The 26,082-nt window shown below is 44.6% G+C and overlaps 3 protein-coding genes across 11 annotated transcripts in view; all 3 read left to right on the forward strand.

The window, feature by feature from the left end:
* Nucleotides 1-373: 373 nt before the first annotated feature.
* Nucleotides 374-12,481, forward strand: larp4ab (La ribonucleoprotein 4Ab). Of its 3 annotated transcripts, none has more exons than XM_062465891.1 (17): nt 374-961; nt 3,100-3,241; nt 3,568-3,717; nt 3,917-4,013; nt 4,118-4,254; nt 4,369-4,472; nt 4,613-4,723; nt 5,018-5,071; nt 5,793-6,005; nt 6,517-6,620; nt 6,779-6,820; nt 7,210-7,440; nt 7,711-7,762; nt 7,858-8,019; nt 8,123-8,247; nt 8,333-8,516; nt 8,606-12,481. In XM_062465891.1, exons 1-17 carry the CDS (start codon nt 839-841, stop codon nt 8,996-8,998), a joined length of 2,424 nt encoding a protein of 807 aa, XP_062321875.1. In that variant the 5' UTR covers nt 374-838; the 3' UTR covers nt 8,999-12,481. The 3 variants fall into 3 exon arrangements, with proteins under 3 accessions (XP_062321875.1, XP_062321883.1, XP_062321891.1); XM_062465907.1 differs by lacking the exon at nt 374-961 and adding an exon at nt 1,948-2,167; XM_062465899.1 differs by lacking the exon at nt 6,779-6,820 and having other exon boundaries at nt 376-961.
* Nucleotides 12,482-12,875: 394 nt separating this feature from the next.
* atf7b (activating transcription factor 7b) lies at nt 12,876-19,040 on the forward strand. Of its 4 annotated transcripts, none has more exons than XM_062465964.1 (12): nt 12,876-12,956; nt 13,929-13,990; nt 14,074-14,170; nt 14,341-14,468; nt 14,558-14,698; nt 15,098-15,255; nt 15,423-15,519; nt 15,629-15,748; nt 15,983-16,117; nt 16,355-16,543; nt 16,775-16,880; nt 17,084-19,040. In XM_062465964.1, exons 1-12 carry the CDS (start codon nt 12,950-12,952, stop codon nt 17,308-17,310), a joined length of 1,467 nt encoding a protein of 488 aa, XP_062321948.1. In that variant the 5' UTR covers nt 12,876-12,949; the 3' UTR covers nt 17,311-19,040. The 4 variants fall into 4 exon arrangements, with proteins under 4 accessions (XP_062321948.1, XP_062321974.1, XP_062321965.1 ...); XM_062465990.1 differs by having other exon boundaries at nt 17,057-17,192; XM_062465981.1 differs by having other exon boundaries at nt 17,006-17,134.
* A 185-nt stretch (nt 19,041-19,225) lies between these two features.
* dip2bb (disco-interacting protein 2 homolog Bb) overlaps nt 19,226-26,082 on the forward strand; it is a 29,756-nt gene continuing 22,899 nt past the window's right edge. For all 4 annotated transcript variants that reach the window (XM_062465929.1, XM_062465935.1, XM_062465944.1 and 1 more), the window contains exon 1: nt 19,226-19,462. In XM_062465929.1, coding sequence (XP_062321913.1) covers nt 19,378-19,462 — 85 coding nt within the window. In that variant the 5' untranslated portion in view covers nt 19,226-19,377. The remainder of the gene's footprint in view (nt 19,463-26,082) is intronic.

Consider the following 26,082-nt stretch of genomic DNA (forward strand, 5'->3'; position numbering starts at 1 on the left):
CTGTTATGTTAAATCAAATATACTTAACATATAAATTAATAACAGCAAGTTTTCTGGACATTTAATTTACTCAAATGCACCCCATCCCACAGATGGTAGCCTAAAGAACACTTATTTATTTTATTTTTTTACTGAAATTACCTTTCATTTTGTGGTGGAGCAATCATTTTTGGGAGCCTATGTATAAATGCCAGAAAGAAAAGTATAACTATAACGCTGCTTTGAATAATTAGTGAATAAGGCTCATACTGATCAATAAGCTGCCCGTGAAGAACATAATAACATTTCGATGGTATGTGATGCCCGGGTCACATAAGTTGATGCACATGACTCAATTTCCAACGTGCAAGCTATATGTCATCGCATGCTGGAGCGCTTGCTGCAGCTGCAGTTCTCAACTCGCGCTGTCGCTATGCGGGCCCACCGGTTGCTATGCAATGCAGCGTGAGTGTTGCACTGTTGCCAGGGAAAGAGCGATGGAGGCGGTAACCGGTCGCACAGTCTTTCGGGACGGTGGCTGAGGGCGAACTTGATGTCAGCGTCGTTTTGAAAGGTCTTTCGTAGCATGGTTAGGAATGAGAGCACTTCTGTAATATACGAATGCATATTGAATCTTGTTATTTGATTTCATATATAATTTTTTAGATAGTTATTAATCTAATTTACTGTACCGCGTTGGGAACGAATTAGAAACAACCGCAAGTTGCTAGCTACGCTACTTCGCCACTCAGCTAGCTAGCTTGTTGCTCAGAGTCACGCTGGTGCTGGTTGAGGAAGGAGAGTGGCGAAAGAGACGGGGGACGGGGGACACTGCGGGTAGTGGAGTCAGGAGCGGCCGATGAGTTCTGAAATTGAGCAGGGTCAGAAGCCGCAGAAGGAGGTGATCATCCTAGGATCGGATCACCGTGTTTGTGGACAAGAAGAGAAACTATCAGAAAACAGCGTGGATCAAGGCGGCATGGTGAGTTGAGGCCTGGTGCCGTCAAGCAACCTTATCACTCAAAGGACATGGCATCTTTAGAGATCTAGACGTCAAGTCAGGCAAATGTTGACCAAAGTATTGCAACGTTGAGTTTGTGTACTGTACTGCCATGCAATGCTGTTAAAATTACAAATGAGGCTGCGCCGGGATTGTGTGTCTAGATATCTAGCTAAACTGAGTTTGAGAACGACAGGTGGCTGCTGGCTAATGAATGTATGTTTCTGAACTGATAGTTAGCCACAGGGCTAGCAGTCGCCAGTTGCCAACACACATTGCTCACTTATTGATAGGCAAATCCCTTGTCTTGCATTGATCCCTCATACACAAGTAGAACCGTTACTGTAATGGTGTGGTCTTTATTGAACAATATGAATGACTGAGCTCACACTAAGCTAGGCAGTAATAGCTAAGTTAAGGTTAGCTTGTTAACTTTAGCACTTCGTATTCCACTGTTGCGTTCTATCGAGATAGCCATTGTATTTACTTAAAAAATGACTTAATATGCCTAACTTCCTTAATCTGTTTTGAAAAATGTAGAACTACGTTAGTCTAGCTAGCTAGCTAGCTATTAGCTTGCTAGATGGTGCCAAAGAACTTGCCCAACCCCCCAGTGTTTGAAGAACCCGCTGTGACATAACTGATTCTATTTATGAAGTTGCGTAGCATTTTTTTTATTTTTCAAATGTATTTATAAAAGTTCGAGTAGTATTAAACCAGGCACCGATTTGTATTTATGTCAACAAAAGTACATATTTATTTTGAATGTCTTTTATCTCTCTCGAAACACCATACTGCCATGTGCTCCTCTTTCGTGTCAGTTAAAAAAAAAAGTTTTGATTGACACATGGCTCTAACCAATGCGGAGTCGGGAGCGTTAGACGTATGATCACAAGGGCAAAATGTGTGAATGAAAAAATAGGCGAGCCACATAAGTGTGTCGGTACATGTGACTGTCTGAGAGGCGGAGTCTAATGGACCACGATAACCAATGAATTATTCCGGCCGAGGAGGGCTCTTTCAGCGTTGCATGTGGTTTCTTTCGAACCATTTGTTTAGTTTAAATATATCTTTGAACTAAAAACGTAATTTTTGATACAATTTCGGATTGGCTGGCTACATCTATTAAGTGTGGCCAGCGAGTAGACTCGACCTTGCGAGGAAGATACAATGCTGTTATTTGTCGAGGTAGGCTATGTCGTCATTGCTGCAAGCCATGCTTCTGAAAAGTTTGGTTTAAACATATTGCGCCCGCTAATGTTGAAAATAGTATCATATTAATACTCTAACATGGGTCACAGTTTACATTCACTGACGGTCATTCGTTGGTATGCAAAGCTAGTCTTAGTCAACTATTTTAGAGTAGTTGGATGATAGCTACCGAATGTCTTACTGGCATCCAAAGGTCACTAGTATGGCCAATAGGACTCAATCGTGTAACGTAACAATTGTAACCCAACATCAACGTTATAGCTCAATAATAAAGAAGTGAATAACTAGGGTATAACTTATTTTGTTTATATAAGGCATTAATTGTCACATTTTTTGATTAGTTACGTATTAGATTTGCTTCGGTTTTCAACTCTGGGGTAGCGCTGTATTGCCCTAGGTTTGAGTGACTGATACTAACCACCTAATCAGATAAGCTCTTTGAAAGGCTTGACTATTTTAAACGTCAAGTCGGTACATGGAGAAGCGACCCACGCAGATGCACTATTACCACAGATGCTTAGGAAAAAAGACATGCTGCTTGTAAAAAGCAGGCAATATATTAGTTATCCATACAAGTCAGCGGATTTCAAGGTGCCCTCAAACGACTACAGTAGTAATGAGCAAATATTTAGGCCATTTGCTTTGTGTGGATGTGACTTTCTATTCAAGGACAAAGATGTAATTTGAAGCTTAGTGAATGGCCACTCATCAGAATTAGAACTTCCACTCTTCTCCCCCAACACACACACACACTTTTAGTATGACCCTTGTAGCGCAATGTTGACATAAATGAAAACACTGCCCAAAGTTGTAAATTGCGTTTTTAGATTCATGAATATCTTCATATGTTCTATCTTCTGTACAAACTTCTTTAGGCTTTATTAGGTCTATCTATGTCAATTGTGCAGGTCACCACAAAAGGAGCTGGCTTGAACCCCAACGCCAAAGTATGGCAAGAGGTCTCTGCCCCCCAGGACCAGGTTCCAGAGGAAGGGACTGAAGGCTCCCACTTGCAGCAGACCTCCCCTTCTTCTGCTGATATGACTGAGGGTGAGAACCATGCACATGGTGTGCTTGTAGTTTTACAGCTACCAGTGACCTACATAAATCTTCTCCACGTCTACTGAGACCTTGTGCTGCCCTTTTGACTTTCAGTCTAATCACAGTTTTTGCTTGTGTCGTCTTGGGAGATGGGATGGGGGCCTTTAAATATTATGCCTATATAATCAGGGCCCAAACTCGTTTTTAACCCTGCTTTCTGAGGCACTGAAAACAAATCAGGATTACATTCAGGCAGGTCCAACCTTGATGCTGACTCCCTCTGGTTGCCCAGTCTTATCTTGTTCATGCCTCCTCTTGTCTTTCTGACTACTCAGAGACTCCCCCTGCTGTGGGGACGGAGTATAGCATAGAGTATCCTGACCTGTCAGACAGCAGTGCTACTGTGACCCCTGGGGGAGTGATGAATGGCCTGGACCACTCTGAGCTGGCCTTTCCCATTTATGAGCCTCTGACTGACCCAACAGGTGAGTAAGCAGTGATCAACACCAGATGGTTTAGAGAGCAGTAGACATTTTGATTTAGGGAATGTTAACTTTGCTGTATTAACGTTGTTTCAATATTATGCTTTTGGAACTCCTATTTTAATAATTTACTAGATACTTTGTAAATCGACTGATTTGAAGCACAGAGGATAATAATGTTTGTTTCTGGCCTGTTTTGTAGTGGAGGGAGAGATTCTGGAACAGCAGCAGCAGCAGCCGCTCTCTGAAGAGAGCCTGTGCGAGTCCCTGAAGAAACAGCTTGAGTTCTGCTTCTCCAGGTGAGGGACCAAACAAAAACCTCAGCTGATGTTGATTCAGAAGGTTCTGGGTGTTCCGTTCAGGCTCATTATTGTGTCTTGTCAATTTGTGTGTTTGTGTGCAGAGAGAATCTGTGTAAGGACCTGTACCTGATGTCCCAGATGGACAGCGATCAATTTGTCCCCATCTGGACGATCGCCAGCATGGAGGACATCAAGGTTCTCACTACTGACATGGACATCATCCTCAAAGTGCTGAGAGGTAAACCCCGGCCTCCTAGGAACTGGAACCTAGCCCAGATCTTTCCCTCAAATCCATTTGTGCGCCTTGACGTGCGTGGAGATGATTGTCAATATCTCTCGCTCTTGGTTCCAGCCTCTCCAATGGTGCAAGTAGATGAGACAGGGGAGAGGGTACGACCCAACCACAAGCGCTGCATCATCATCCTGAGGGAGGTCCCCGAGACCACACCTGTGGAGGTAAGGAAGGGTACATGGCCTGGTCAAAAGTTGAAGGGGATTAGATGGAGCCTTGTTCTTTTGTGGTTGTTTGCGTAGTCCCCTCAGCATGAGTGGGCATAGCTTCATGAGCTACCTCCTGATTGGGTTTCTGTCTCCAGGAAGTGGAGGCCCTGTTCCAGAATGACAACTGTCCAAAAGTGATTAGTGTTGAATTTGCACACAACAACAACTGGTACATAACATTCCAGTCGGACACAGATGCACAACAGGTATGTTTTTATTATTTGCATCTGTCTATATTAGTGTTTTAGCATCTACATGATATACAAGTATTGTGTGTGTGTATATAGTATAACTACACACTCCACCCATCACTCACCCTAACAGGAATGCAAAACCCAACTCTTTCCTGAAGCAGAGGCAAAATAAATATGTAAAACACTTCTAATATCAAATTAGCTTCCTCTGGCAAATTTTATTTTGAATAAAGTGTATGAAGAATGTGTATTTCCGATCTAACTTTATATGACCAGTTCACTGACTTATTTATTTTCCTCCTCCAGGCCCACAGATACCTAAGAGAGGAAGTAAAAACATTTCAGGGAAAACCCATTATGGTGAGTATTGTACGTACTCATCCATAATGCATGCAGTAGGCAGCTTGTATGAGGTCAGTGAGTTGCAGTTGTTGATGTGATATCTGTTGGCTACCCTGAAAGGTGACCCTTCCCTTTTTTTTTTTTCATGTCCAATGGTTTGATAAGGATTTAGCCAATAAGGTGCCAAAGGCCTTGACCTCACTCGGCTTTCTTGATATGGCACGCTCCACATTCAGTCAACCATCATTTTAAAAACCTTTGTTGCCAATGATGACTCAATGATTCCATTTAACATGGACATATTATACACACATTCCCAGATATGATCTTAGAATTGATTAGCAAAGCCTTTTATCCATTGCTCAAGTTTCAGCAAGCTCTGCCATACCCCCCTGTGATGATCAGTATCGCGCTTGGAAGGACCCAGGTTCACCGTGGCTGTGGAGAGGCTCATCTCTTTAAATCTCCATCTTTATTCCCGTCTAACTTCCCTCTCTCACTCATCCTCATCTTTCTCCTCTCCCTCCCTCCCTCCCAACTCTCCGTCAGCACAGTGTTCTCTGGCCTAGTGACCGTGAGATTATGAGATCTGAGGGGAACTAGGAGTGCAGCTTTCACAAGACGGGACGGGGAACTGGATTGGAACTGTTGTGTGTTATTAATGTTCTAACGTGTGCACTAATGCTCTATTCTTATTCCTCTCTCTGTATACACACACAATGTCCTTCCTCTCCTCAAGGCACGAATCAAGGCCATCAGTACATTCTACGCTAAGAATGGCTACCGCAGCGTGGACTCCAGCGTGTACAGCCAGCACTCCCAGAACCAGAACCAGTACAGCACCCCCGTCTACATGCAGCAGATGTACAGCCCCCCTCAGCAGTACCCGCTCTACCCTCTGGTGCCCCCCACATGGAACCCCTCACCCACTCCTTACTTTGAGACACCACTGGTAAGTAGATGTCTCTGCATGTTTCTTTAGATGCTTGTTCTTTACACAAAGAACTTTGACCCCCAACTGACCCAATGATGACAACTGAACGCATTGAGGGATTTCAGGCACTGAGCTAACCACATGGGTCTAATCTACTCCCTCCAACTCCTCTCTTCCCTCCTCCCCTCTTCCTCTCCCTCTTTCCCCCTACGTGGTTAGTATCAGGGGCCTGCCCAGTGACCAGTAAGATTATGAGATCTGAGGGTATACAGTGGGGGTCTGAGCCAAAGTGGATACTCTTGCATCCCGTTTCACCCTACAGGTGATGCAGCATGGCTCGGCTTTAAGTCATAGCCATAACTCTGCACGCCAGGGTCACAGTCTTGATGACATAAGGAAATGTAGTTCTCTTCTGTCTGTCTGAATCAGCTTGTCCTCAGCCACGCCTATCAAGTCATGCTGTTGAGAATAGTTGTTGGTAATTGATGACCTTTTTTGGCACCGTGTGAATTCCCCCCCCCTGATCCAGGCCCCATTCCCCAACAGTGGCTTTGTTAACGGCTTCAGCACCTCTGGAAACTACAAGCTAGGCTCCAGTCCCCTGGGCCTGGGCCGGCCCTTCAACAGGACCCGGTAGGTCTCCTTCAGGGTGTGGCGCTCCATCTCAGAAGCACACTAGAGACGTGATCCAGTGAACAGATTTCCCTATTTCACTCCCTACCTGTGACAGATGTACTTGTATTATATTGGCTGTTAATAATTAGTTGCATCTTACCTTCCCTATTCCACAGTGCCCCCCTCTATTCCAGGAAAAATGTAATCAATGCCTTCAGGTATAGATGATCAAATGTCTTTGCCATTAGTATTTGTCTCACTGCATCACGGTATCATCTACATTAAGGCGTCCTTCAGGGAGTGCTACAGTGTGGGGTTCCCTTTCTCATGAATGTGAAAGCAAAGCTTTTCCAGCTAAGCTGTGATAGACACAATGCCATAATCTGAAAGTGCTATCTGGGGTTTGGAAAGTTTGTAGTTTGGTTTTAGTTTGCTCCAATTTCATTCTCAGAGTCTGCGCAGTAGCATGCATTAAGAGCCCCCACAACATCCATCTAAGTGTTCACTTTGAGTGCCTTGTCTGCATGATCCTCACCCATGAACCAACTGGACCCTCATCTTTTAAATCTGTAAAAGCCATAATTGTGACAGTCCCCTCTGTTGTCAGGAACCACGTGAAAAGCCAGCCCAGGCCTGGGGACGCGCCCTCCCCTCCCTGTGTGACCCCAGTCCCACTGGTGGACGGTCTCTCTGGCCCCTCCAGCACCCAGCCCCCCAGAACTGCAGCCGGAGGCCCTTTGCACACCACCCAAGAGCCTGCTTCTCCCCTCACCCTCAGGGATACCATGCCACTGACCTCAGACGCCAGCGCAGACATGGGCATAGCTGGCCGTGGCCGGTGAGTCCTTAGCCCTTACACAGCACTCGTGTAGCACAGAGGGGATGGATGGGGATTCACCCTTTCTTATTCTTCTATTAGTTCCACTTGGCCCTGTGAGAGGCCCGATGACTTAATGTGATCATTCAAACTCTTTCCTCGTTTCACGAACATGTACGACATTAAAATCATGCCACCTCATAAGAGGTTTTGTAACCTTTCCACATCATGTCTGCACTGCGGCAGATCATCCATCAACTGTGTGTGTGTAACAATGACATTATTTTGCAGGAGAGGAAGCTACAGAGGTGTGCGGAGGCGGAGAGAGGACGAGCGGACCACGGTCAGTAGAAGGATTCTCTTCTGGTGCCTGCTCTCATCCCAGAAGAAGAACTGTGGATGGATTTTGTGTAACAGAGCTCTTGTTTGGATTTGCAGAGGTCCATCCCCTTGGCCGAGGTCAAGGTACCGCCTCCCAAGTTTGACCTGGCGACCTCCAACTTCCCCCCGTTGCCAGGGTGTGTAGTCAGTACGCAGGGAGAGACTGTGCTGGAGACACGCATGTCTGACGTGGTGCGAGGTCTTAAGGCTAGCGACAAGGTAATGTGGCAATTGATTTGTATTTGAATGTGCCTACATTTCATGTATGGTGTCAATAGTTAGACGTTGTTGTAATGCTTCCTAAATCAAGTCTTATTTTCAGTTTGAGGTCAAACAAGAGAGTGCGGTGCCTCCCTGCAGTGCCCAGCAGGACAGTGTGAACACCCCAAGTCCCACTGCAACAACCCCCAAAGCCACTCCACCCACCGTGGAGCCCCCTGTCCCAAGGTACTGTGCAGCAGCACATGGCACATGCATTTATAAAAATGTATCGAACAATTCCAGTAATCGTTATCCTCTCTGGTCTGGGTAGTGTTGCTCATCAGGTAAAGGATGTGGAAACGTCCGAGCCTCCAGCCCCTAAGGAGACAGCCCCGCCCCCTGCCCCAGCCGCCTCTCTGCCAGCCTCACCTCTGCCTGTGCCTGCTAGCAAGCCCGCCCGCAGCCAGCCAGTGTGCCCCACAACAACGACCCCCACTGTCCTCACGCCTGCACAGGTAAGTCTTGGTGGAATGGTCTGTCAGTGCCCATGTCTGTGGCGTTTTACCTATCGTCTGTTCTTCCTCCCTCGTGTCTGCTCCTCCAGGAGCCAAGGAAGCTGAGCTACGCTGAAGTGTGCCAGCGGCCAGCCAAGGACCCACCACCCACACCCAGCCTATCGCCCCCCCCACCCACCCACTCTTCAACCAGCCAACCCCTGAGGGAGTTGCGGGTTAACAAGGTAGAAGAGTCCGCCTCATCTCCCAGCAGCAATTCTGACAGGTCAGAGAAACCCTATGAGAGAAACGGTGAAGGCCGTGCCGCCCGTGCCCCACTGGGCTCATACCGTGGAGGCAACCGTGACACCCGTGGTGGGGTGGGGCTAAAGATCCGCGATCATCATCAGAGGTCCTATCCCATTGGTCGACGAATCTCCCCTCAGGGAGGTGCCAGACGGAGTGGCAAGGAGCAGAATATTCCCCCTCGGTCACCAAAGTAGATAACAACACAACAACAATCAGTGGACTTACAGGAATAAATCATCACAAATCTGTATACGTATATATGTATAAATGTATGTATAGAGAGATATATGAACATATAAATATTATTGGATTGAAGAACTTGGGTGTTCTATAAGGTCCTCCTTTTGTTGTGCCCTACTCAGGCCAACGACTGGGAACGTCCACAAGTATAGAGCTATTAGGGGCAGGGGTGTCGCACATGAATTAGACTGGATAGATAGACCACGTAAGGGATGTTGAACAGCAGCCTCCATATGACAAATTTGAAGGATTTGCGTGACCATTTTCCCCCTGGCTAAATCTGACTATGCTTATTGTTGGTTGTAAATTGAGTTTTGGGGTAGGTAGTAATAAAACACGTTAATGCCATGCATATCCAGAGTACCGGTTTTGAAGAAAAACTAAGACCTGTTAACACGCATTTGTAAACAAATTTGATATGCAATACAATAAGGCAATTGAAACTGTAGGGAGTAGACACATCCTAATTAATTGACATTGAAATTGACTAGCTGTCCCTGAATTTTACAGATGGTTGTTGGTTAACTGTTTGTGACACTGAAATGTGTGTATGAGAAAGAACTAGTCATATCTGTAAGATGGTTTAGCAGGCTGGTAGGTTTGTGATGGGAAGCTGCAGGTTTTGGTGAACAGACTGCATGTGACAGCTAGGAGTTGGAAATAACTGTGGTAAGAATGTCAGAAGGCAACATGAGGGGGTTATGTTTCAAATAATGGGCATGGTCTCATTTAAAATTTATATTGTGACTATGGTACATGTTTACTTGTGTCATGCAAAGATGGGAGAAATGAACCGATTTGTCTTTTATGATGTGAGACCTGTGACTTTGACATGAGGTTCTCATCATTTTGAAAGCCTCTCCCCAGTAGGTGATTGGTTTGGGATTAAGCTGAACAGGAAGAGGGTAGGGGTGTGGTGTGACTGCTTGAGAGGGCTGATGCCTGGTTTGGTTTTGAGCTTGTCAAGAATTGGGGCTGGCATTGTCCTCCAGGTGTAATAGTGTACATATCTGTACATTTTGGGGGCTCTGCAGTATTGTGTGTGTGTGTGTGTGTATATATGCATTTTTAAGATACATTAACAATAATTATTCATTAATTGAGATTCATAAAGCAGCATAATTGGGTCCTTATTTTAAACTGGCTCGCAATGTCTTAACATTTTGTTAAGTACTGTAAAGCATGACTTCTCCCCATGAACATACCTGCACAACAGTTTTTGGGCAGTCTTCCAGGCATTTAGATGGTTCAGACTGGGATTGCATTGAGTTCTAATAGCATGCTGTGCAAATGAGCTGTCACATCCCTTTAAGGATCCTACTCATCCATTGAGGGCTCAGAACACTGTGGAATCTAACATTTATAATGCAATTATTTTGATAATGAAATTAAACTGTCATTACATTTACATCACATTTTTACATTTAGCAGATGCTATTGTCCAGAGCGACTTATTACAGAAGTTGTGTTTTATGATGTTGCAGTCTTCCTGAGCACATGGTGGTAGATTATGTATTTGAGGGTTTGGTTTAAGAAGCTTTGCTTTCATTATATGTATGTTATTGTGTCCAGGAATCTGAGGTGCTGCTGTGGTCTGACAGTTTAGAGGAGCAAATATGTCCTAATTATTAAAAATGTTTAACAATTGTGCAGAATTTGATGTTACGTTAAGCAGAGAGATAGAAATCATGGTAGTGTCAGTGTTTTAATAAGATATTGTAGAAAATTCTGCCCTGAAATTCATAGGATTAATGACAGTTCCTTGTACATTTCACTCTTGTTTTGGGTTTTGATGACTACCTTCTTGGATATGATTTGAGGATGTTCATGCGCATCATATATTTGGATACTTTGTGCTTCCATTAACTGCGAAGTGGATGTTAGTGATGACTAGACATTTTAACTTTTAACTGTTCAGTTTTTACTATGCTTTTACAAACTTTGTTATTAACTAATTTAGCCTCTGTATGAATGAATTTGAAAACCATCCAGACCAAATTTAATCAAGCAGAATGACAATCTCAGGAACAAAGTTCCAATAAACTGTTTCTCACTCCCTTGCCCTTCCTTTCCATGAAATGTTTCAGTTAATGCTTAGTGTTTTTGATTGCCAGTTAAGGCTTGAAATGAATGTAGTCTCTTGGTGGACACACCAGTCCACACTCTTTAGTCCACACCAGTTAGTGATTTGAATGTTCTTGTACAGTAGATTTGTCTTCTACACATCAAGATCATCTTTGATCTGCATAGTGTTATAGGAGATTTATTTTTTATTTTATCTGATTTTTTTATTTTATATTCTTTTTTTCTTTGTGCTCCTCTTGTATCCGTTTGACTGATTTGGCTTTGATTTTATTTGTATGCTTTTTATGCTTTTTTATTTATTGTAACTCTAGCATACCTTTTTATTTCTCTCTAGTTAGTGTTTCCTCTCCCCAAATTTGTGTGTATTAATTTGGGGTATGTATTACTTTAGTTAAGACATGGCCTAAGAAGTACTCTGCATTGCTGTTTTGGTAGCAGTTCAGTGTTATTGCTTTACTTAGGCCTGCTTTTTAAATTCTATTTGACATCCAATAATGGCTAAACCATGAGCAGCTAGTGGTGTTGTGAATTTAAATGCACTAACCTTGTTTCAAAACATGATAACTGTTCTGTAAGTTGTAATCATTTAGACACATGCCTTATGGAAAGGTGTTGATTAGGATTGCTGATTTTACAGGATTAGGGTTTTGATTTTCTTTTTGTCCAACTATTCTGCTGAAGCTGTGTAGGGATTTAGGTGACTTATAGGATGAGTGAACAAATGAGACACTGAATTATTGATCTATAGATGTTTGAACAAAAAAAAAAATGTTAAAAGAAAATAAAGTACAAACTATCCTTGTTTTACCCCAAATGTGATTTGAGTCTCCTGTGCATGAATTTTAAACGTCTGTCAGCTCGTTCTGTAGGTTTCGTCCTGATCCTTTATTCGCGATTGTGTGTGTGCATGTGTGCTCTTCTATCTCTAAATAATCATTATTCTGACCAAGCCACAATTCCAGTGCCTTTATCTCAGTGTTAAACTTTCCTACTTAAAGAAAGTGAGTTGGATGAACACAATTCATGTAACTGAATAAAACAGGCTTGTTGGTTGTGAAATTGTGAGCACAAGGTCTTTTAAAGACAAAATGCCGTTTATGTACATTTAGCTCTGGAGGCTAGAATATGGCTTTAGAGAATGTGAGTTTGTTGTGTGCGTATTTGCTTATGTGTAGTTGAATAAGTAGTAGATGTTTTAGCCTGACCTTATACTACTGTTTCAGATCATGAGATTGGCATCCAGCTTTATGATAATTTCAAACGTGAACTGGGATGATGTGGGTTCAGAGTCTGGGGACTGTTGAATCATTGCTAATCAAAAATGTATTAAAATATAAATATATTTTTAACAACCTGTCTATGGTTTTGTACTTTACACATGAATAAGTACGTTTGGCCGTTTCAGTTTGACATATTACTTAGGGCAATGTGATGTGAGCTTCTTAAGATATATTTGAACCATTACAAGTACATTACAAGATGTGCGAGTGACAGGTTTGAGGGACCATCTGTTGCAATATTGCAAACATTTGGGATTGCAATGCTTATTTTATTCCCTCTCACGATCACCTTTCTGTATTACATATTAAAACACAGTCATACTTTAATGAACCAGACAGTAGTGTGAAGTCAACTCCAAAAAGAGAATAATCTCGTAAATATAGCATAGGTTTATGTAACCCACTGTTTACGTAATAATTTTCTCTAGTGGTCTTCTTACGTAAAACATAGTAGGCCATTTTCACCTCTCGCGCTATCTTGCTAAAACGCAGAGAGTCTGATTTCAGGCAAGGGAGAAGGGGAGAGGTAGCTAGCTTGGGATGTCGGGTAAGTTTGTAAACATTTCACTCCTTCAGTAACTGATGTAGTACAAAAAAGCAGGTGCTATTTTGTTCCCTTCTGTGTCACATACAAGGTTATCTACACTATCTTGGAATAATAGTTTGAACAGTTAAACACGGATCAAGTGCCAGAGCACTAGTCCAGACTGCCAGCTAACGTTAGCTAGGAGTGCTGTGTTTATCTAGCAAAGCCAGGACCCAGGCTACTAGGCTAGCTACTTAGCTGTAATGTCTTTTATAAATCACAAATGTGTGAACTGGCATTAGCTAGCTACAGCTACAGCTAGTTGTGTAGTTAGTTCCACATATGCTTAGCTCATTTGCTGTTAACGATACGTCGCTAGTTAGCTGTGACCGCCATGTACTCCAGTTGATAAGATAGTTAGCTAACATGGCCAGCTAGCTAGGTAGCTCTACTTCAGCCAAGGCAAGGTACTTTACTCGACCATGACATGTTTGGGAACGGTGGTTGTTTGTCATCGGCACATAGCAGGCAAGCCAACTAACAATCCTTGTCCTGTCAGATGGCTAGCTAGCGTAGGTACCTGGGTAGCTTGTGATGTCCACCCTGGCCTGTCTAACATTACAGCCAACCAGATAGTAGTAGACAGTCAGCATGCTACTAGCTTGCTGCTCCATTCAGCTAACTCAGTCTAGCTAAGTCAGTGTCTAGCCTGTTGTTGTTCTTGAATGTCGGTCAGACGCCCGTTAAACTGCTCCTTGTTGACAGTCAGCAGAAGATAGTGAGACGAAATTAGAAAATATTTTCTATCGCCATGTCTGTAAACATGGGCGTATTGTTCTATAGCTAGCATGCCAGTAGTGTTGGCTAAGCTAATTGTAGTAGCGTGTTTTTTCCTGTGAATATTTTAGAACATTTAGTTCACTATCAACATGTGGAAATTAATGCACAACAGCAGAAAACAAAATATTAATCGCCCTTTTATGTGGGTTACAGTATCTTCGTGTGAAATGGGGGACGATCGACCATTTGTGTGCACAGCCCCTGGCTGTGGCCAGGTATGACCAAGTAAATTTGAGTTAAATCCTTCCTACACCAATATTAGGTAAATTAAGCGTAATATTTGTTGTTCTCTCTACAGAGATTTACTAATGAGGACCATCTGTCAGTCCACAAACACAAGCACGAAATGACCCTCAAGTTTGGTCCTGCCCGTACTGATTCTGTCATCATTGCAGGTTCATGTTTTTTTATTGTCCAGCAAATTGTATATTGAACTTTGTCTGATTACAAGTGGTTGCTTACTGTTTTGATAAGATTATGTATAGAACAAGCTTGATCCATTGCTAAATGATTTTTCAACTTCATCCTGTCAGACTCCTTAACCAGTGTATTTTCCTTACCCCAGACCAGACACCCACACCCACTCGCTTCCTCAAGAACTGTGAAGAGGTCGGACTGTTCAATGAACTCGCCAGCTCATTTGAGCAAGAGTTTCGGAAAGCCCATGAGGACGACCAGAGGTCTAAAAACCCGGTAAGGGCAAGGTAGAGCTGAATCTAGTGGCCAGAAGGCCATGAACACTTCGGATACAGTATTGATCCTCAGTTTTCCTTCTGTTGTAGCTTCCTGCTCCTCAGGTTCCACCTCTGCAGACACCATCTGAGGTGAAGGAAGAAGATGATGGGCCACTAGAAGTTGACTCCTCCCCTCCAGGAAGTCCTGACTCTACCTCCAGTATGTCAGACAGCAGCAAAGAGCCAATGGTGAGAGAGAAAGTATGACACATGGACGTGGGCTGGGGTCCCGTGTGGGTAAATCTTTTTGCCTGACTTTTCCCTTGTTCAGCATCATCAGTTGCAGGCTGCAGCTTGACATTTGCTGACTTTGCAAGACATTATAACCAAGCAGCTCTTTAGAAGGCAGTTAGTGCTGCTCCACTCTTGCCACAAAAGCAATGGTGTGCTAGATCAAGTTGTTTCACATCTAAAATATCACCACTCTACTTTTTTCTGACTTGAGACTGCGTGAGGTAGACCTGTATCATTTGTGTGAAGATTGCTGTCATCCTAAACAATTATCTACTCAGTTTTTCTTTTGTCAAATTTGCATGGTTATTGTACAACATACAATTTATATGGCTGTCTATTTCTACATTCCAACAGGAGACTCCCCCAAAGCCAGTGGTGAGCTCTGCCCCCACTCCAACTATTGTGCGTCCTGGTTCACTTCCTCTTCACCTTGGTTATGACCCCCTGCACCCCACTCTACCATCTCCAACGTCTGTCATCACGCAAACTCCGCCCTCCAACAGACAACTAAGGTACATCTCACACTACATCCTATGATGTCACTAATCTAAAACTTCTAACGTATCCAATGTAGCAGTCCTAACATGGCATTCCAAAGTAGCTGGATTTGGGGTGTTTTTGATTTGGTTGTCTTCGTCTTTCTCGTTGATGTTACAAGTCATTGACATTCTGTTAACAGTTCTCCAACAGGCTCTTACCCTCTGGTAATGCACCTCCCAAATGGACAGACGGTCCCTTTGCTTCCCAGTCCAGTGCAGATGCCCTCTGTCATATCTGTGAGTGCTTGTATTAGCAGATGAACGCATTGACATTCCTACTCATGTATTTCTCAAACGGTCAATCATCTACGTGCATGTTCACCTACGTGTCTCATGTACATTGTAGCTTGCCAGACCATTGAACATGGTTCCTAACATCCCTGGGATTCCTGGCCCACCCATCAGTGGCACTAGTAGTGGCTCCTCCTCCCCATCTGGGTACAGTCTGCACTCGGATGCCAAAATGGTAAGAGATGCTTGCATGTACACACATGCACATTAACACACTGTACTGGCAATCTTTCTCTTCCTTTCTTCTCACACACACAGTCATCCACCCCTACACACACACACACACACACACACACACACACACAGAGTTAAGGGCAAGATGTCCCATAGCACAGGCTGCCATCAGAATACTGAGGTGTCCAGTAGGCAGGTGGTTGACTGGAGTCTGGGGGTCTGTCTGTCCCTGTAGCGACTGAAGGCAGTGCTGACCCAGCAGAACGGGGCTGGTGGGGGGACTGGGTCCAGCCCTGCTGTTCCTCAGAGACACGAACACAGCCAGCAGCCCACTCAGCACTCTGATGCACCCTCACCTGCCCAGCCTCAGGTAACACATATGCCTAAAGAGGTCAAACTCAGGGTCAGCAAGCAGTAAGGCTAGAAAGACGCTTGATAAATCTGATCCTCAATATACCTCCATCCCTCTGTGCCACCACACTCTTTTTCGAATGCTCTTCTTAAACAACGATAAGAGCGCCGTCTTTCTTATCCGTTTGTTGATGACACACAAAGACATGGCTTCAGAGCAGTACGAGTATAACTTCTCCCTCCCCCCTCCCACCAGGTGTCTCCTGCTCAGCCAACGGGAGGCCGGCGGCGGAGGGGGGCAGAGACGGATCCTGATGAGAGGAGGCAGCGCTTCCTTGAGAGGAACCGAGCAGCAGCCTCCCGCTGCCGACAGAAGCGGAAGGTCTGGGTCTGCTCCCTGGAGAAGAAGGCTGAGGACCTGGCCAACATGAATGTCTCTCTCACTGTGAGTCACCACAACATTTCTTGACTCGCACTCCAAAACCTTTCAGACTCCCTTCATACTCGCCCCCCGACCACCGCACACGAAACAATCCAACAATGTTGCCGAAAGTACTTCCATCGCGACACTTTTGCATAGTAGGCGATGGTAAATGTTTGTTCGCAAAGATGTTTGTGTGAGTTGTACAGTATGTCTGAGGTGAAGTTTTATGATGGTGTGTGCCATGTCTTTCAGAATGAAGTGGGTTTGCTGAGGAACGAGGTGACCCAACTGAAGCAGCTTCTTCTGGCTCACAAAGACTGTCCTGTCACTGCCATGCAGAAAAAGGCTGCTTATCTCGGTAAACACAGAGAACACACCTGCCAATCCCTCATTCTTCTATAATCCACTTATCCTATATAATCTAGTTGTCTTGTCACCCTCTCATCCTTCTTTTCATTCTTCCATGGATCTGTCGACCAATAGCCTCCAACTCATTCATCTAATCTATTGCCTGCTCACTCACCTCTCTTTAAGGGTGAATGTTTCTCTCTCTGTCTGTAGCTGCAGGGGGAGAGGAGAGTTCTAGGGACCCGTCTGAGCCCACAGGCTCTCCCGCAGCAGTCATCCAGCATGGGCCTTCCACCCCCGCCCTCAGCCCACAGGCCACCATCAACGGGCTGAGTGTCCGGGCTGCAGAGGCTGTTGCCATGTCAGTCTTGGCTGGAATGGGTGCGGGCCAGCCGGGTGGGGTTGTCATGGCTACACAGTCTCAGCCAACCCCCAGATGATGTGCAGGCACAGGGAGTCAATAAGAACTTATTTGGCTTTTGGAAGCTGGACTGGGACAACTGTGTGTGTGTGTGTGTGTGTGTGTGTGTGTGTGTGTGTGAGAGAGAGAGAGAGAGAACAAGAGGGACCTGATCTGAAGTCTGATATCCCATTTGTTGTTGATAGTACTCCATAGACTCACCCTCTACCCCTTTTAATCATTTTTGGATGACATTTGACCCAGGCCTGTTAGGAGAGGGTGCCAGGATTAAGTGGTGGACCACTTATCATAGCCACAGACTGAGACATGCAGTGTTGCCATCCTCCATTCTCTCCTACTGCCCCCCTCACACCCATAGTCACTGAACAGACTAGTAGTGAAGCTGCCTCAGTCCCCTCATCTCTGACAGAGCCCTGCTTGGAGACTGAAGCACTGTCATCGCTTGGGAACAGTACTGTACGAGTGTATATAGTTAACAACTAGCCTCTTACATTTATACCCACGCACACAAAATGTCATTGACTCCCCACCCCGAAACACACAGGCACTCTTAAACTCAGTTGTGATTGTCCCATATTGAGTTGTTCTTCCTTGAGTTGTGCAGCTATCGGTTAACAATCCTTGATACACAGAACACCCCTTTTACACATGTTTAGGGCTGGATAAGTATGAGATATTGTGAGATACATGCATATATTTTCCCTTTGTCAATGTGTGAGCCAAAGTTACACTGCAATGTCTGGCCTTTTTAACCTCTTTGGAAGTGATGTCATAATTATGCATTTTGACAATGTGTATGAATCCCTAATTGACTGCATGGATTAGTGGACACTGATGAATACCACTGTTTGCTTGTGTCTGGTCATAGTCTTTCTGTTTAACGGTCTGCCGGTCTGTCACTCTGGAGTGATGTCTATTGATTGATGCAAACACCAACCTTTTTTTAAATGTGAGGATTCTTTCCTCTTAGTCCTAATGTAACAAACTTGAAATGGTTAGTTTTAGATTCTACTTTACATAGTAAAATCAACAAATTCATTCTGTTATAAAATTATTGACCAAGGCTAAACTAAGTTGAGGAAAAAGTAGTGCAATATATTTTTATATTTGAATCTATCAATATCCATGTTCCTGCATTTACTGAAATGTATGTATAGAAGTAATTAGCGTAAGCTTCGTATTCAGTTGCTAACTAATGACATTTAGATGATCAGAGGAAATGTAAACATGATGTATTCTAGTGACATTTGTGGTTAGAGGATATCTACAGGGAATTCTACATGCCCTTGTCTTGGGTGCTCTGTAACAGTTCAACTCTATTTCATGGAGTATATCAGTAAAGTCACTTCCTTTGAATATTTTAATTCATGAAATGCAGTGATGTGTTTGTGTTTTATACCACATATATATTGCTTTGAGGAGTATCATATTGTTTATTTCTCCTTGTAAACCTTTTTTTTTTTTTTTTTTTGTAAGTCATTGTGAATGTTCATTTAGTTGTTTTCTGTTGGTTAGGCTTCTCGGATCATGTTTCACCATTTTCCTTTAATTTGTCAAGAATCCTTTCATCTTTACTCAGAGAACCCCAGATGTTGAGTTCTACAATGAAGCAGAATTGGTTTCCACAGATACATAAATGTTTGCTTTTTTATAATTCCACCTCAAGGCAGGTGCAATCAACTGTATAGTCTCAAATAATGAATAAACTCGGGCAAATAAATAAGTTAATTGAGAAAACTTGGGTGATACATTTATTTGATGCCTATGAAAACTATCACTGTACAATTGGTGTTTTTTTGTCGTTTGTATTTCTGTTACCACAGCCATATTAGTTACCACGCAGTTGCCACCAGAGGGAGCAGAAAGTCTACTGTATTCAATGACCCAGTCAGAACAATTAACATCAGACATGGTCATGTGACGGATTCCTTTGGTGAGTTGTTCATCTCCCACAGTTATGGCGGTGTCGGGGAGTAGGAAAGATGGCAAACAATCCACTTCTTGATTTGTATCTTTCTCGTTGGCTTTGAGACGTGTCATCACTTTTCCCTTCGTTGCAATAAATATTCGTGTTATTCATCCAACGATGGCGGACCGAGGCGTGGACATGTCGGCGCTACCTAAGGAGGTCAGGGACCAGTTGGCGGAGTTGGATTTGGAGCTCTCCGAAGGTAAGGTTATCATATAATCAACTCAAGAGAAGAAAATCCAGAAACCAAACTGCGTTTGCGTTCCATAGCCTGGTAACGCTCTTGTGACGTCCCGCATAAACAGCTACAAACACCGTCCCGTCAGTGATGAGGGGACTGCAGTAGACCCACAGTACAGTATTAAAGCCTCCACTGGCACGACTCGCTCGCCCTGCTGTTCGCTGAGATGAAAACACTGACCTCCTTTTTTTGTAATTTTGATTATCAGATCTATAGGCCTAATGAAGATAAGTCTCAGTTTTGGACTGCTATTTTTACCATCTTAAACGTCCGGTATAGTTGAGTAAGTTATACTAAAATACCAGGTGATTTACTGAATATGGATGATGGGTTACTTGGAAGTTTTTCTTAAATTCGTATACAAGTTGCTTGTGTTTAGCTGAGTTAGCAAGCGTGGTGTGTTACTTATTCTGAATACTTTGGTAGAGCAGCCCCCATGTAAAACATCAAAGAGCTATCCGGTAGCTACTGTACAGGCTTCTCTCCTGTCAAGGAAAATGGGTCAAGTTTATTCCTCATCACTGTGATGTTGATGTTTATGTCCCCTGTTATCCTTCTGGGGAAAATATGCTTTCATCGTGATATACAAATACACCAACTATTTTACTTTGTATATACCAAAACGTGTGCAGATGCTGTTTGATGAACGCCTATAATATTTAAAGAAAGTGAATCTTATGGTGTTATGCAAGTCTTCTGGGTGAATCACAGTATGGCTGGAGCTGTGCCGTGCGATCCCTTGAGCCTGGGGGTGGATGAGTAATATTATGTTTTGTATGGCCGTTTAGTCACTGTTACCATCTGTGATCGATTCTCTTCCTCTCTATTGAGCCTACATTGAGTGATGTAGTTCCATTCACACCCTGCCTCTTCTCAGCTTACACCTGAAACTCAGGTGGCAAACACACTTAGGTCTACCTGATACTGCCATCTCTGTAACACATGAGACACACTCTTTTGTTACCAAATACTATCAGCCTGAAGAGCTTATTGTAGATTTCTATAGTTTTAACTGCATAATGTCAATATGCTACTGCAGTACTACTCCCCAACAACTTTACTGAACAGCCATAGGACATGCTAGTGAGTAAAAGGCACGATAGGTATCTTATAACATGAGTGGAACAGGTGCACTTTGAGACTGGCCTATCCTCTGCACACTGCCAAACACACACTTACACAGTGGCTGCTTTGAGCTGACTCCGTTAAACTTGCTCCTTGTCTTTATTATTGCAAGAAAATACATATTTAAGTCGTTTTACGAGTCATGCATGAACATGTGCAGTGGATTGTTCTGAGGCACCACAGAGCTCTTGTGAACGCTGGAAGCCTAACCCTCGACACACTCTTTCCTCAGCTTAGATGAATGTGTGTCCTGGTTTATAATAGAGAGCAATTTCCAATGTGATAATGAGCATTGAGAGAGGTGAGAGGAGAAAGGTGGAGAGGGAAGGCGTGGATGGAAGACACATGGCAGAGAGATGATTGGAGGGTGGAGAGGGGGATGGGAAAAAAGGAAGACACTGTTTTCTATATGATATTCTATTCATCTATACATTTGATAAATCGAAATTAATCTAAATATAAAAAAAAAAAAATCTGCATTACAGAAAGTGTTGAGTTGTGGCTTTAATCCTATGTCAGGCTTTAGGCTCCTGGTGTCACATGCCAGTGCCATTCTTATGTTCTGGATTTATCCGACATTGTATAGGACAGAGAAGTTGCTTCTTCACAGACTTTCATCCCAGAGCTAACCCTGCTGCACCATCTTGTGCCATGGCATTTAACACCACTGATTGATTTACTGTACAGCTATGTAGGCTACAAGATGACCAGATGGCCTGACTGAGGCAGACATGATTGTAGTTTACTAGGGCAGCAATATTTGTAGTTCATCCAGGCTGCTCATCCTGCTGGGGAGTAGTCTGAAGGGCAGAGCTGCGTAGACGTCAGTTGGTGCTCTGTGACTCAACAGTAGTGTTAGCCTTCGAGGGCAACCTTCAGTCTGTTGGCTTTCAGAGCTGAAAAAAAAGCGAAGGAGGAGGAAGAGAAGAACTGTACAACTCATGTAGGTCTATTGCACAACATTGTTTTTCAGTACTATGTTGATCTGTTAGGAGAACCTTCAGGACAGGGTGTAGTGAAGACAGGCCAGTGGTTACTCCCATGTGACAACGGTCACCTCATTGCTATTGTGTTTTGTTAAATATGCATCAGCTTATTAGTAGTGGCAGTTTTTGTGGGTACACCATGAAGTTGAACCTCTGTGACTTTAAGGCCACAATGGAGACCATTGAGAGGATAAAAGATACGATGATTGTGAGGCTGGAATTTGTCTGGACTCAACTGGAGAGTGTCTGGGTATTTGTTTCTCATTGTGAACATGAAACAAACAAGCACATTCTCTCTCCCTCCTCCTGCCCTGGTCTGTGTGTTAGCCTCAGTGTGGTGAGGGACTCCCTCTCTGGGTTGTGTTCTGCAGCCTAAGTGGTGTAATGCCCTGATAAGGAGTGTGAGGGGATGTGTTCCCCCCCTCAAGCTCTTCTGCAGGCACTGGCTCCGTTTCACCCCACTGTGGGCTCAGGTGACTAGTGTCCACTCCGCTGTGTGTTTGTCTTAGTGTGGGAGGAGAGGCAGCTCTGCAGCCTGTTTGATGCTGTTCAGAGGGGAGAGAGAAGGAGAGGGAGGGAGGGGGAGAGAGAGGGGGAGAGAGAGAGATTACAGCCCTGCCTGCGTCTCCCAATCTAGGTCACAGAGCATCAGGAGCCAACATGCCTGGCTCATTCAGCCTGTGAGTCACACTAGGCCAGTACTAGCTGCTGGGGGCATCTCTCTCTCTCTCTCTCTCTCTCTCTCTCTCTCTCTCTCTCTCTCTCTCTCTCTCTCTCTCTCTCTCTCTCTCCCCCCCTCAGACACACTCTTTCTCCTTTGCTTTCTCCGTTTCTCTCTCTTCCTCTCTGTCACTACCTGCCACTCACTCACCGTATCTCATTCCATGTTCCTCTTTATCAACAAGGGAAGGAATGATAAGCCACACACACGACTGCCGTGGGAGGGTTTGTTGACTTCCTTGTTTCCATTTAAAAGATTATTAAGTGCAACAGTGGAGCTGTGCACTGATCTCCATCCAGACGTAAAGACCAAGAGACTACTAGTACATATGGAGAAGGAGACCCAGATGTGCGTGAAGCACACTGCAGAGACAGCAGACGGCAGGCTGTCAGAGACAAACCCCGAGCAGAAGTGCTTGGTTACTTTCAAAGGAGTTCTTTGTTTTGGAAAGGATGCTTTGTGTTATGTAACACCTTATGTGAATAGTCAATGGCCACAAATTCACCAATGATACATGCGGGCCAGCCCTCTGATTACACGCACTGACATCTGTAGCTGTCCTACATGATCCATGACACACACACACACACACTGAGGAGTCCCATGCCAGACCTCCCTGGGCTGCCAGGCTGTTATGTGCCTAGAAGAGAGTGAATAATTCATCTGGGCCCAGAGGGTGACACACACACACACACACACACACACACACACACACACACAGCCAGCTCTTCTTAGCCAGCATCACACCTGTCTTAGAACAAGCCATTCAATAAGCAGCATTAACCAGAAGCAGGTGCAACCTTTGTCCAAGTTTACAGTCAGATCCTCACCTACTCTCAGTAGGGTTCAAGTTTACAGTCAGATCCTCACCTTTTCACCAGGTTTAAAGTTTACAGCCAGATCCTCACCTGCTCAGCAGGGTCCCAGGCTACCTCCTCCCCACACTGGACTGCCCTGCTCAGTCCAGGTATGAACTATTCAATAAAATACATTCAGATTATTTCCCATGATGCCACACTCGTACCCGTCTGAATACTGTTGAAAAAGCAAGAGAGAGAGCGAGAGAGAGGCAGAGGAGGAGAGAAGACAGATGAATATGGTAGTCAGGAGACCAGGTCACTTCTGTGCTCTGAATTATTGAACAGAGCTTAGTGGATTTTGCAGCATTGAGAATATGTTTGTGTGTTCAGCACATCTTTAAAAACGATCCATCAGTAAGCCTACTGTTGGACTCAGCATTCTGCAAGTCAGTGGTGTGTTTCCAGTGGACCGCATGGGAACAGGTGGATAATACCTTGTTTCTGAAATGTGCTGTGTTTATTTACTGTCTCATGCTGACTCATGGCTATTGTAAGTGTTTATGGTTCTCTCACCCTTGTGGTGTGCAACCCACAGCACCAACGGTTGTATAGGCCAGGAACTCATCTCCGTGGCCAGTTCCAGACAGGCAGACACACTCACAGATACAGACACACACACACACACATATAGCTCGCCTGGCCTATGGGGATTGTTCCCAGACAGCGTTGCCTGAGGCCTGCTAGTTCAACACTGCATGGAAGAGAGGAAAGCAGGGAGGGGGGCGCAGGGTCTCCGACAACACGTGGGCCGTGTTACCATGGACACAGGAGGTCAGGATCCCCCCTCTTCCTCAGTTTGTGTTTTTTATAAACCCTGTGAAGATTAAGACGCCCATATGCCGGGATGACAGACAAAACACAGTAACACCAGCCTGCATAAGCCCTTTAAGATAATACCATAGAAGAAACATATGCAGTGAAGGAAGAAATTGTCCATAAGAGCTGGCCTCGCTGGCCAGTGTGCCGTCTGCACATCATCCAGAATGCTCCTACCAGCCCGGTCTTCAAGTACCCCGAGCGCTCCCACACAACTCCCCTGCTCAGGTCGCTCCACTGGCTGGTCTGCATGAGGGTTAGGCACAAAACCCTGACCCTCCCCCGCGCTGTGACCAACACGACGGCCCCGCATTCCTCCATGACATCCTCCAGCTGAACACATCAGCTCAGGGGCTCGGCTCTGTGAGTGGTGTCACCCCGTGACCCCTGCGCAGAGAGCGAAGGGTCCCTGCACTCCTGCCACGTGGTTCTGCTTCTATCTCCTCGCTCTCCAGAGCGTGGTGTGGGAGACGGCACACACAACATGTATGATGGGACGTTTTGACAGCACTGTACTATGTCACACTGTAGTTGAGGTATTGTGGTGGTTACTTTTCACTGTGCCTAGAAAGTACAGACTGTTCCTTGACTATGACCACCAAAATACTGTTAAAACTATTCACTTCTGATTCTCGATTTTCTGCTATGCTGTCTATAGGCACTATTTATACATTGTGTTGGATAAAAGCATCTGCTAAATAACAAATATCTAAGTTTAATCTAAACTCAGCTCATATCATCTCCAGTGCTGTGGTGGCCTCCAGCCTGTGGAAGGCATCTGGATCAGAACTTAGAAGCCCTCTCTGCTGACCAAACAGCTCAGAGCCTGCTAGCTGTTTGGTCTCCTGGGGTCTCAGTGCTCCAGGAAATGGAAACCTCATGACTTCCTGTGAGCTGTGCAAGTGGAGGTAGAGAGGGGAAAAGAGCCACCAGCCAACTCCCTAAGGATGTCGCCATGGTTATGTTGGCAGTGTTACTATCCTGTCTAAAACCAGTGGTTGGTGGGCTTTGTTTTTCAAACTAATAATAGCTAGGTTTAGAACAATATGTTTTTGGATAGCCAGTGTGGAAGCCGTGGTTAGGTGTATTTGTGTGTTTAATAACAGAGCTAAAAGCGTGTGTGTGAGGTTTACAGTAGGCTGCCAGGGTGATAAAGCAGTGTGAATGAAAGGAGTAGGCGGCTCTATTATACAGCAGGTGTGCATGAGTCAACCGTGCCTGGACCTGCACAGAGGGAGTGGAGGGACCAGGAAGGGGGGTGGCTGTGGGCTGAGTCAAGATTTCACCTCTCACAGCACAACTTTGTCTGACACACACCATACACACATACACTGACACACAAACACTCTGACGCACTGACACACTGACGCACACACAAGGTGCTCCCTTGTCTCGTTGCTAGGTCAATGACAGAATGAAAGCATCTCTTTGTTGTTTCAACACTGCAACAGGTAGACAGCCTGTGTTTGGTGCCTGAGTCACTAGCCAGAAGTGAAACCTGAAACACCTGCCCTGAGAGTAGACACACCTAGCTGCTGTTACTGAGAGGGGCCCCGTCTCCAGGGAGACAACAGAGAGGAGGGTCTTGAGAAAGAGCCTAGATGATAGTGTTCTACATGATAGTAGTTTAACACTATAGAAGCAGCCAGCACCCTGCCCTGGAGTGTCTTTAACAGACACAGGCTGAGGTTCCTCTCTGGTAGAGAGTTTAACAGACACAGGCTGAGGTTCCTCTCTGGTAGAGGGTTTAACAGACACAGACTGAGGTTCCTCTCTGGTAGAGGGTTTAACAGACACAGACTGAGGTTCCTCTCTGGTAGAGGGTTTAACAGACAGGTGCTGGGGTTCCTCTCTGAGGCTGGGAGTAGGGCTAGAGCTAGGGCTGGGGCATACCGCTCTGCAGGCAAGCCATGTCAGAGGACAAAAGATTGAGCATTGGAGAAGATGACATCATCCTCCTAGACAGGAAGTGTGTGTGTGTGTGTGTGTGTGAGAAAGAAAGAAAGAAAAAAGATTTGAGTGTGATATAGAATACAATTACAAATACAAAAATAAACTTTTTAAAATATCTTT

Source organism: Osmerus eperlanus, chromosome 1 (genome assembly GCF_963692335.1).
Source record: "Osmerus eperlanus chromosome 1, fOsmEpe2.1, whole genome shotgun sequence".
Lineage (NCBI taxonomy): Eukaryota > Metazoa > Chordata > Actinopteri > Osmeriformes > Osmeridae > Osmerus > Osmerus eperlanus.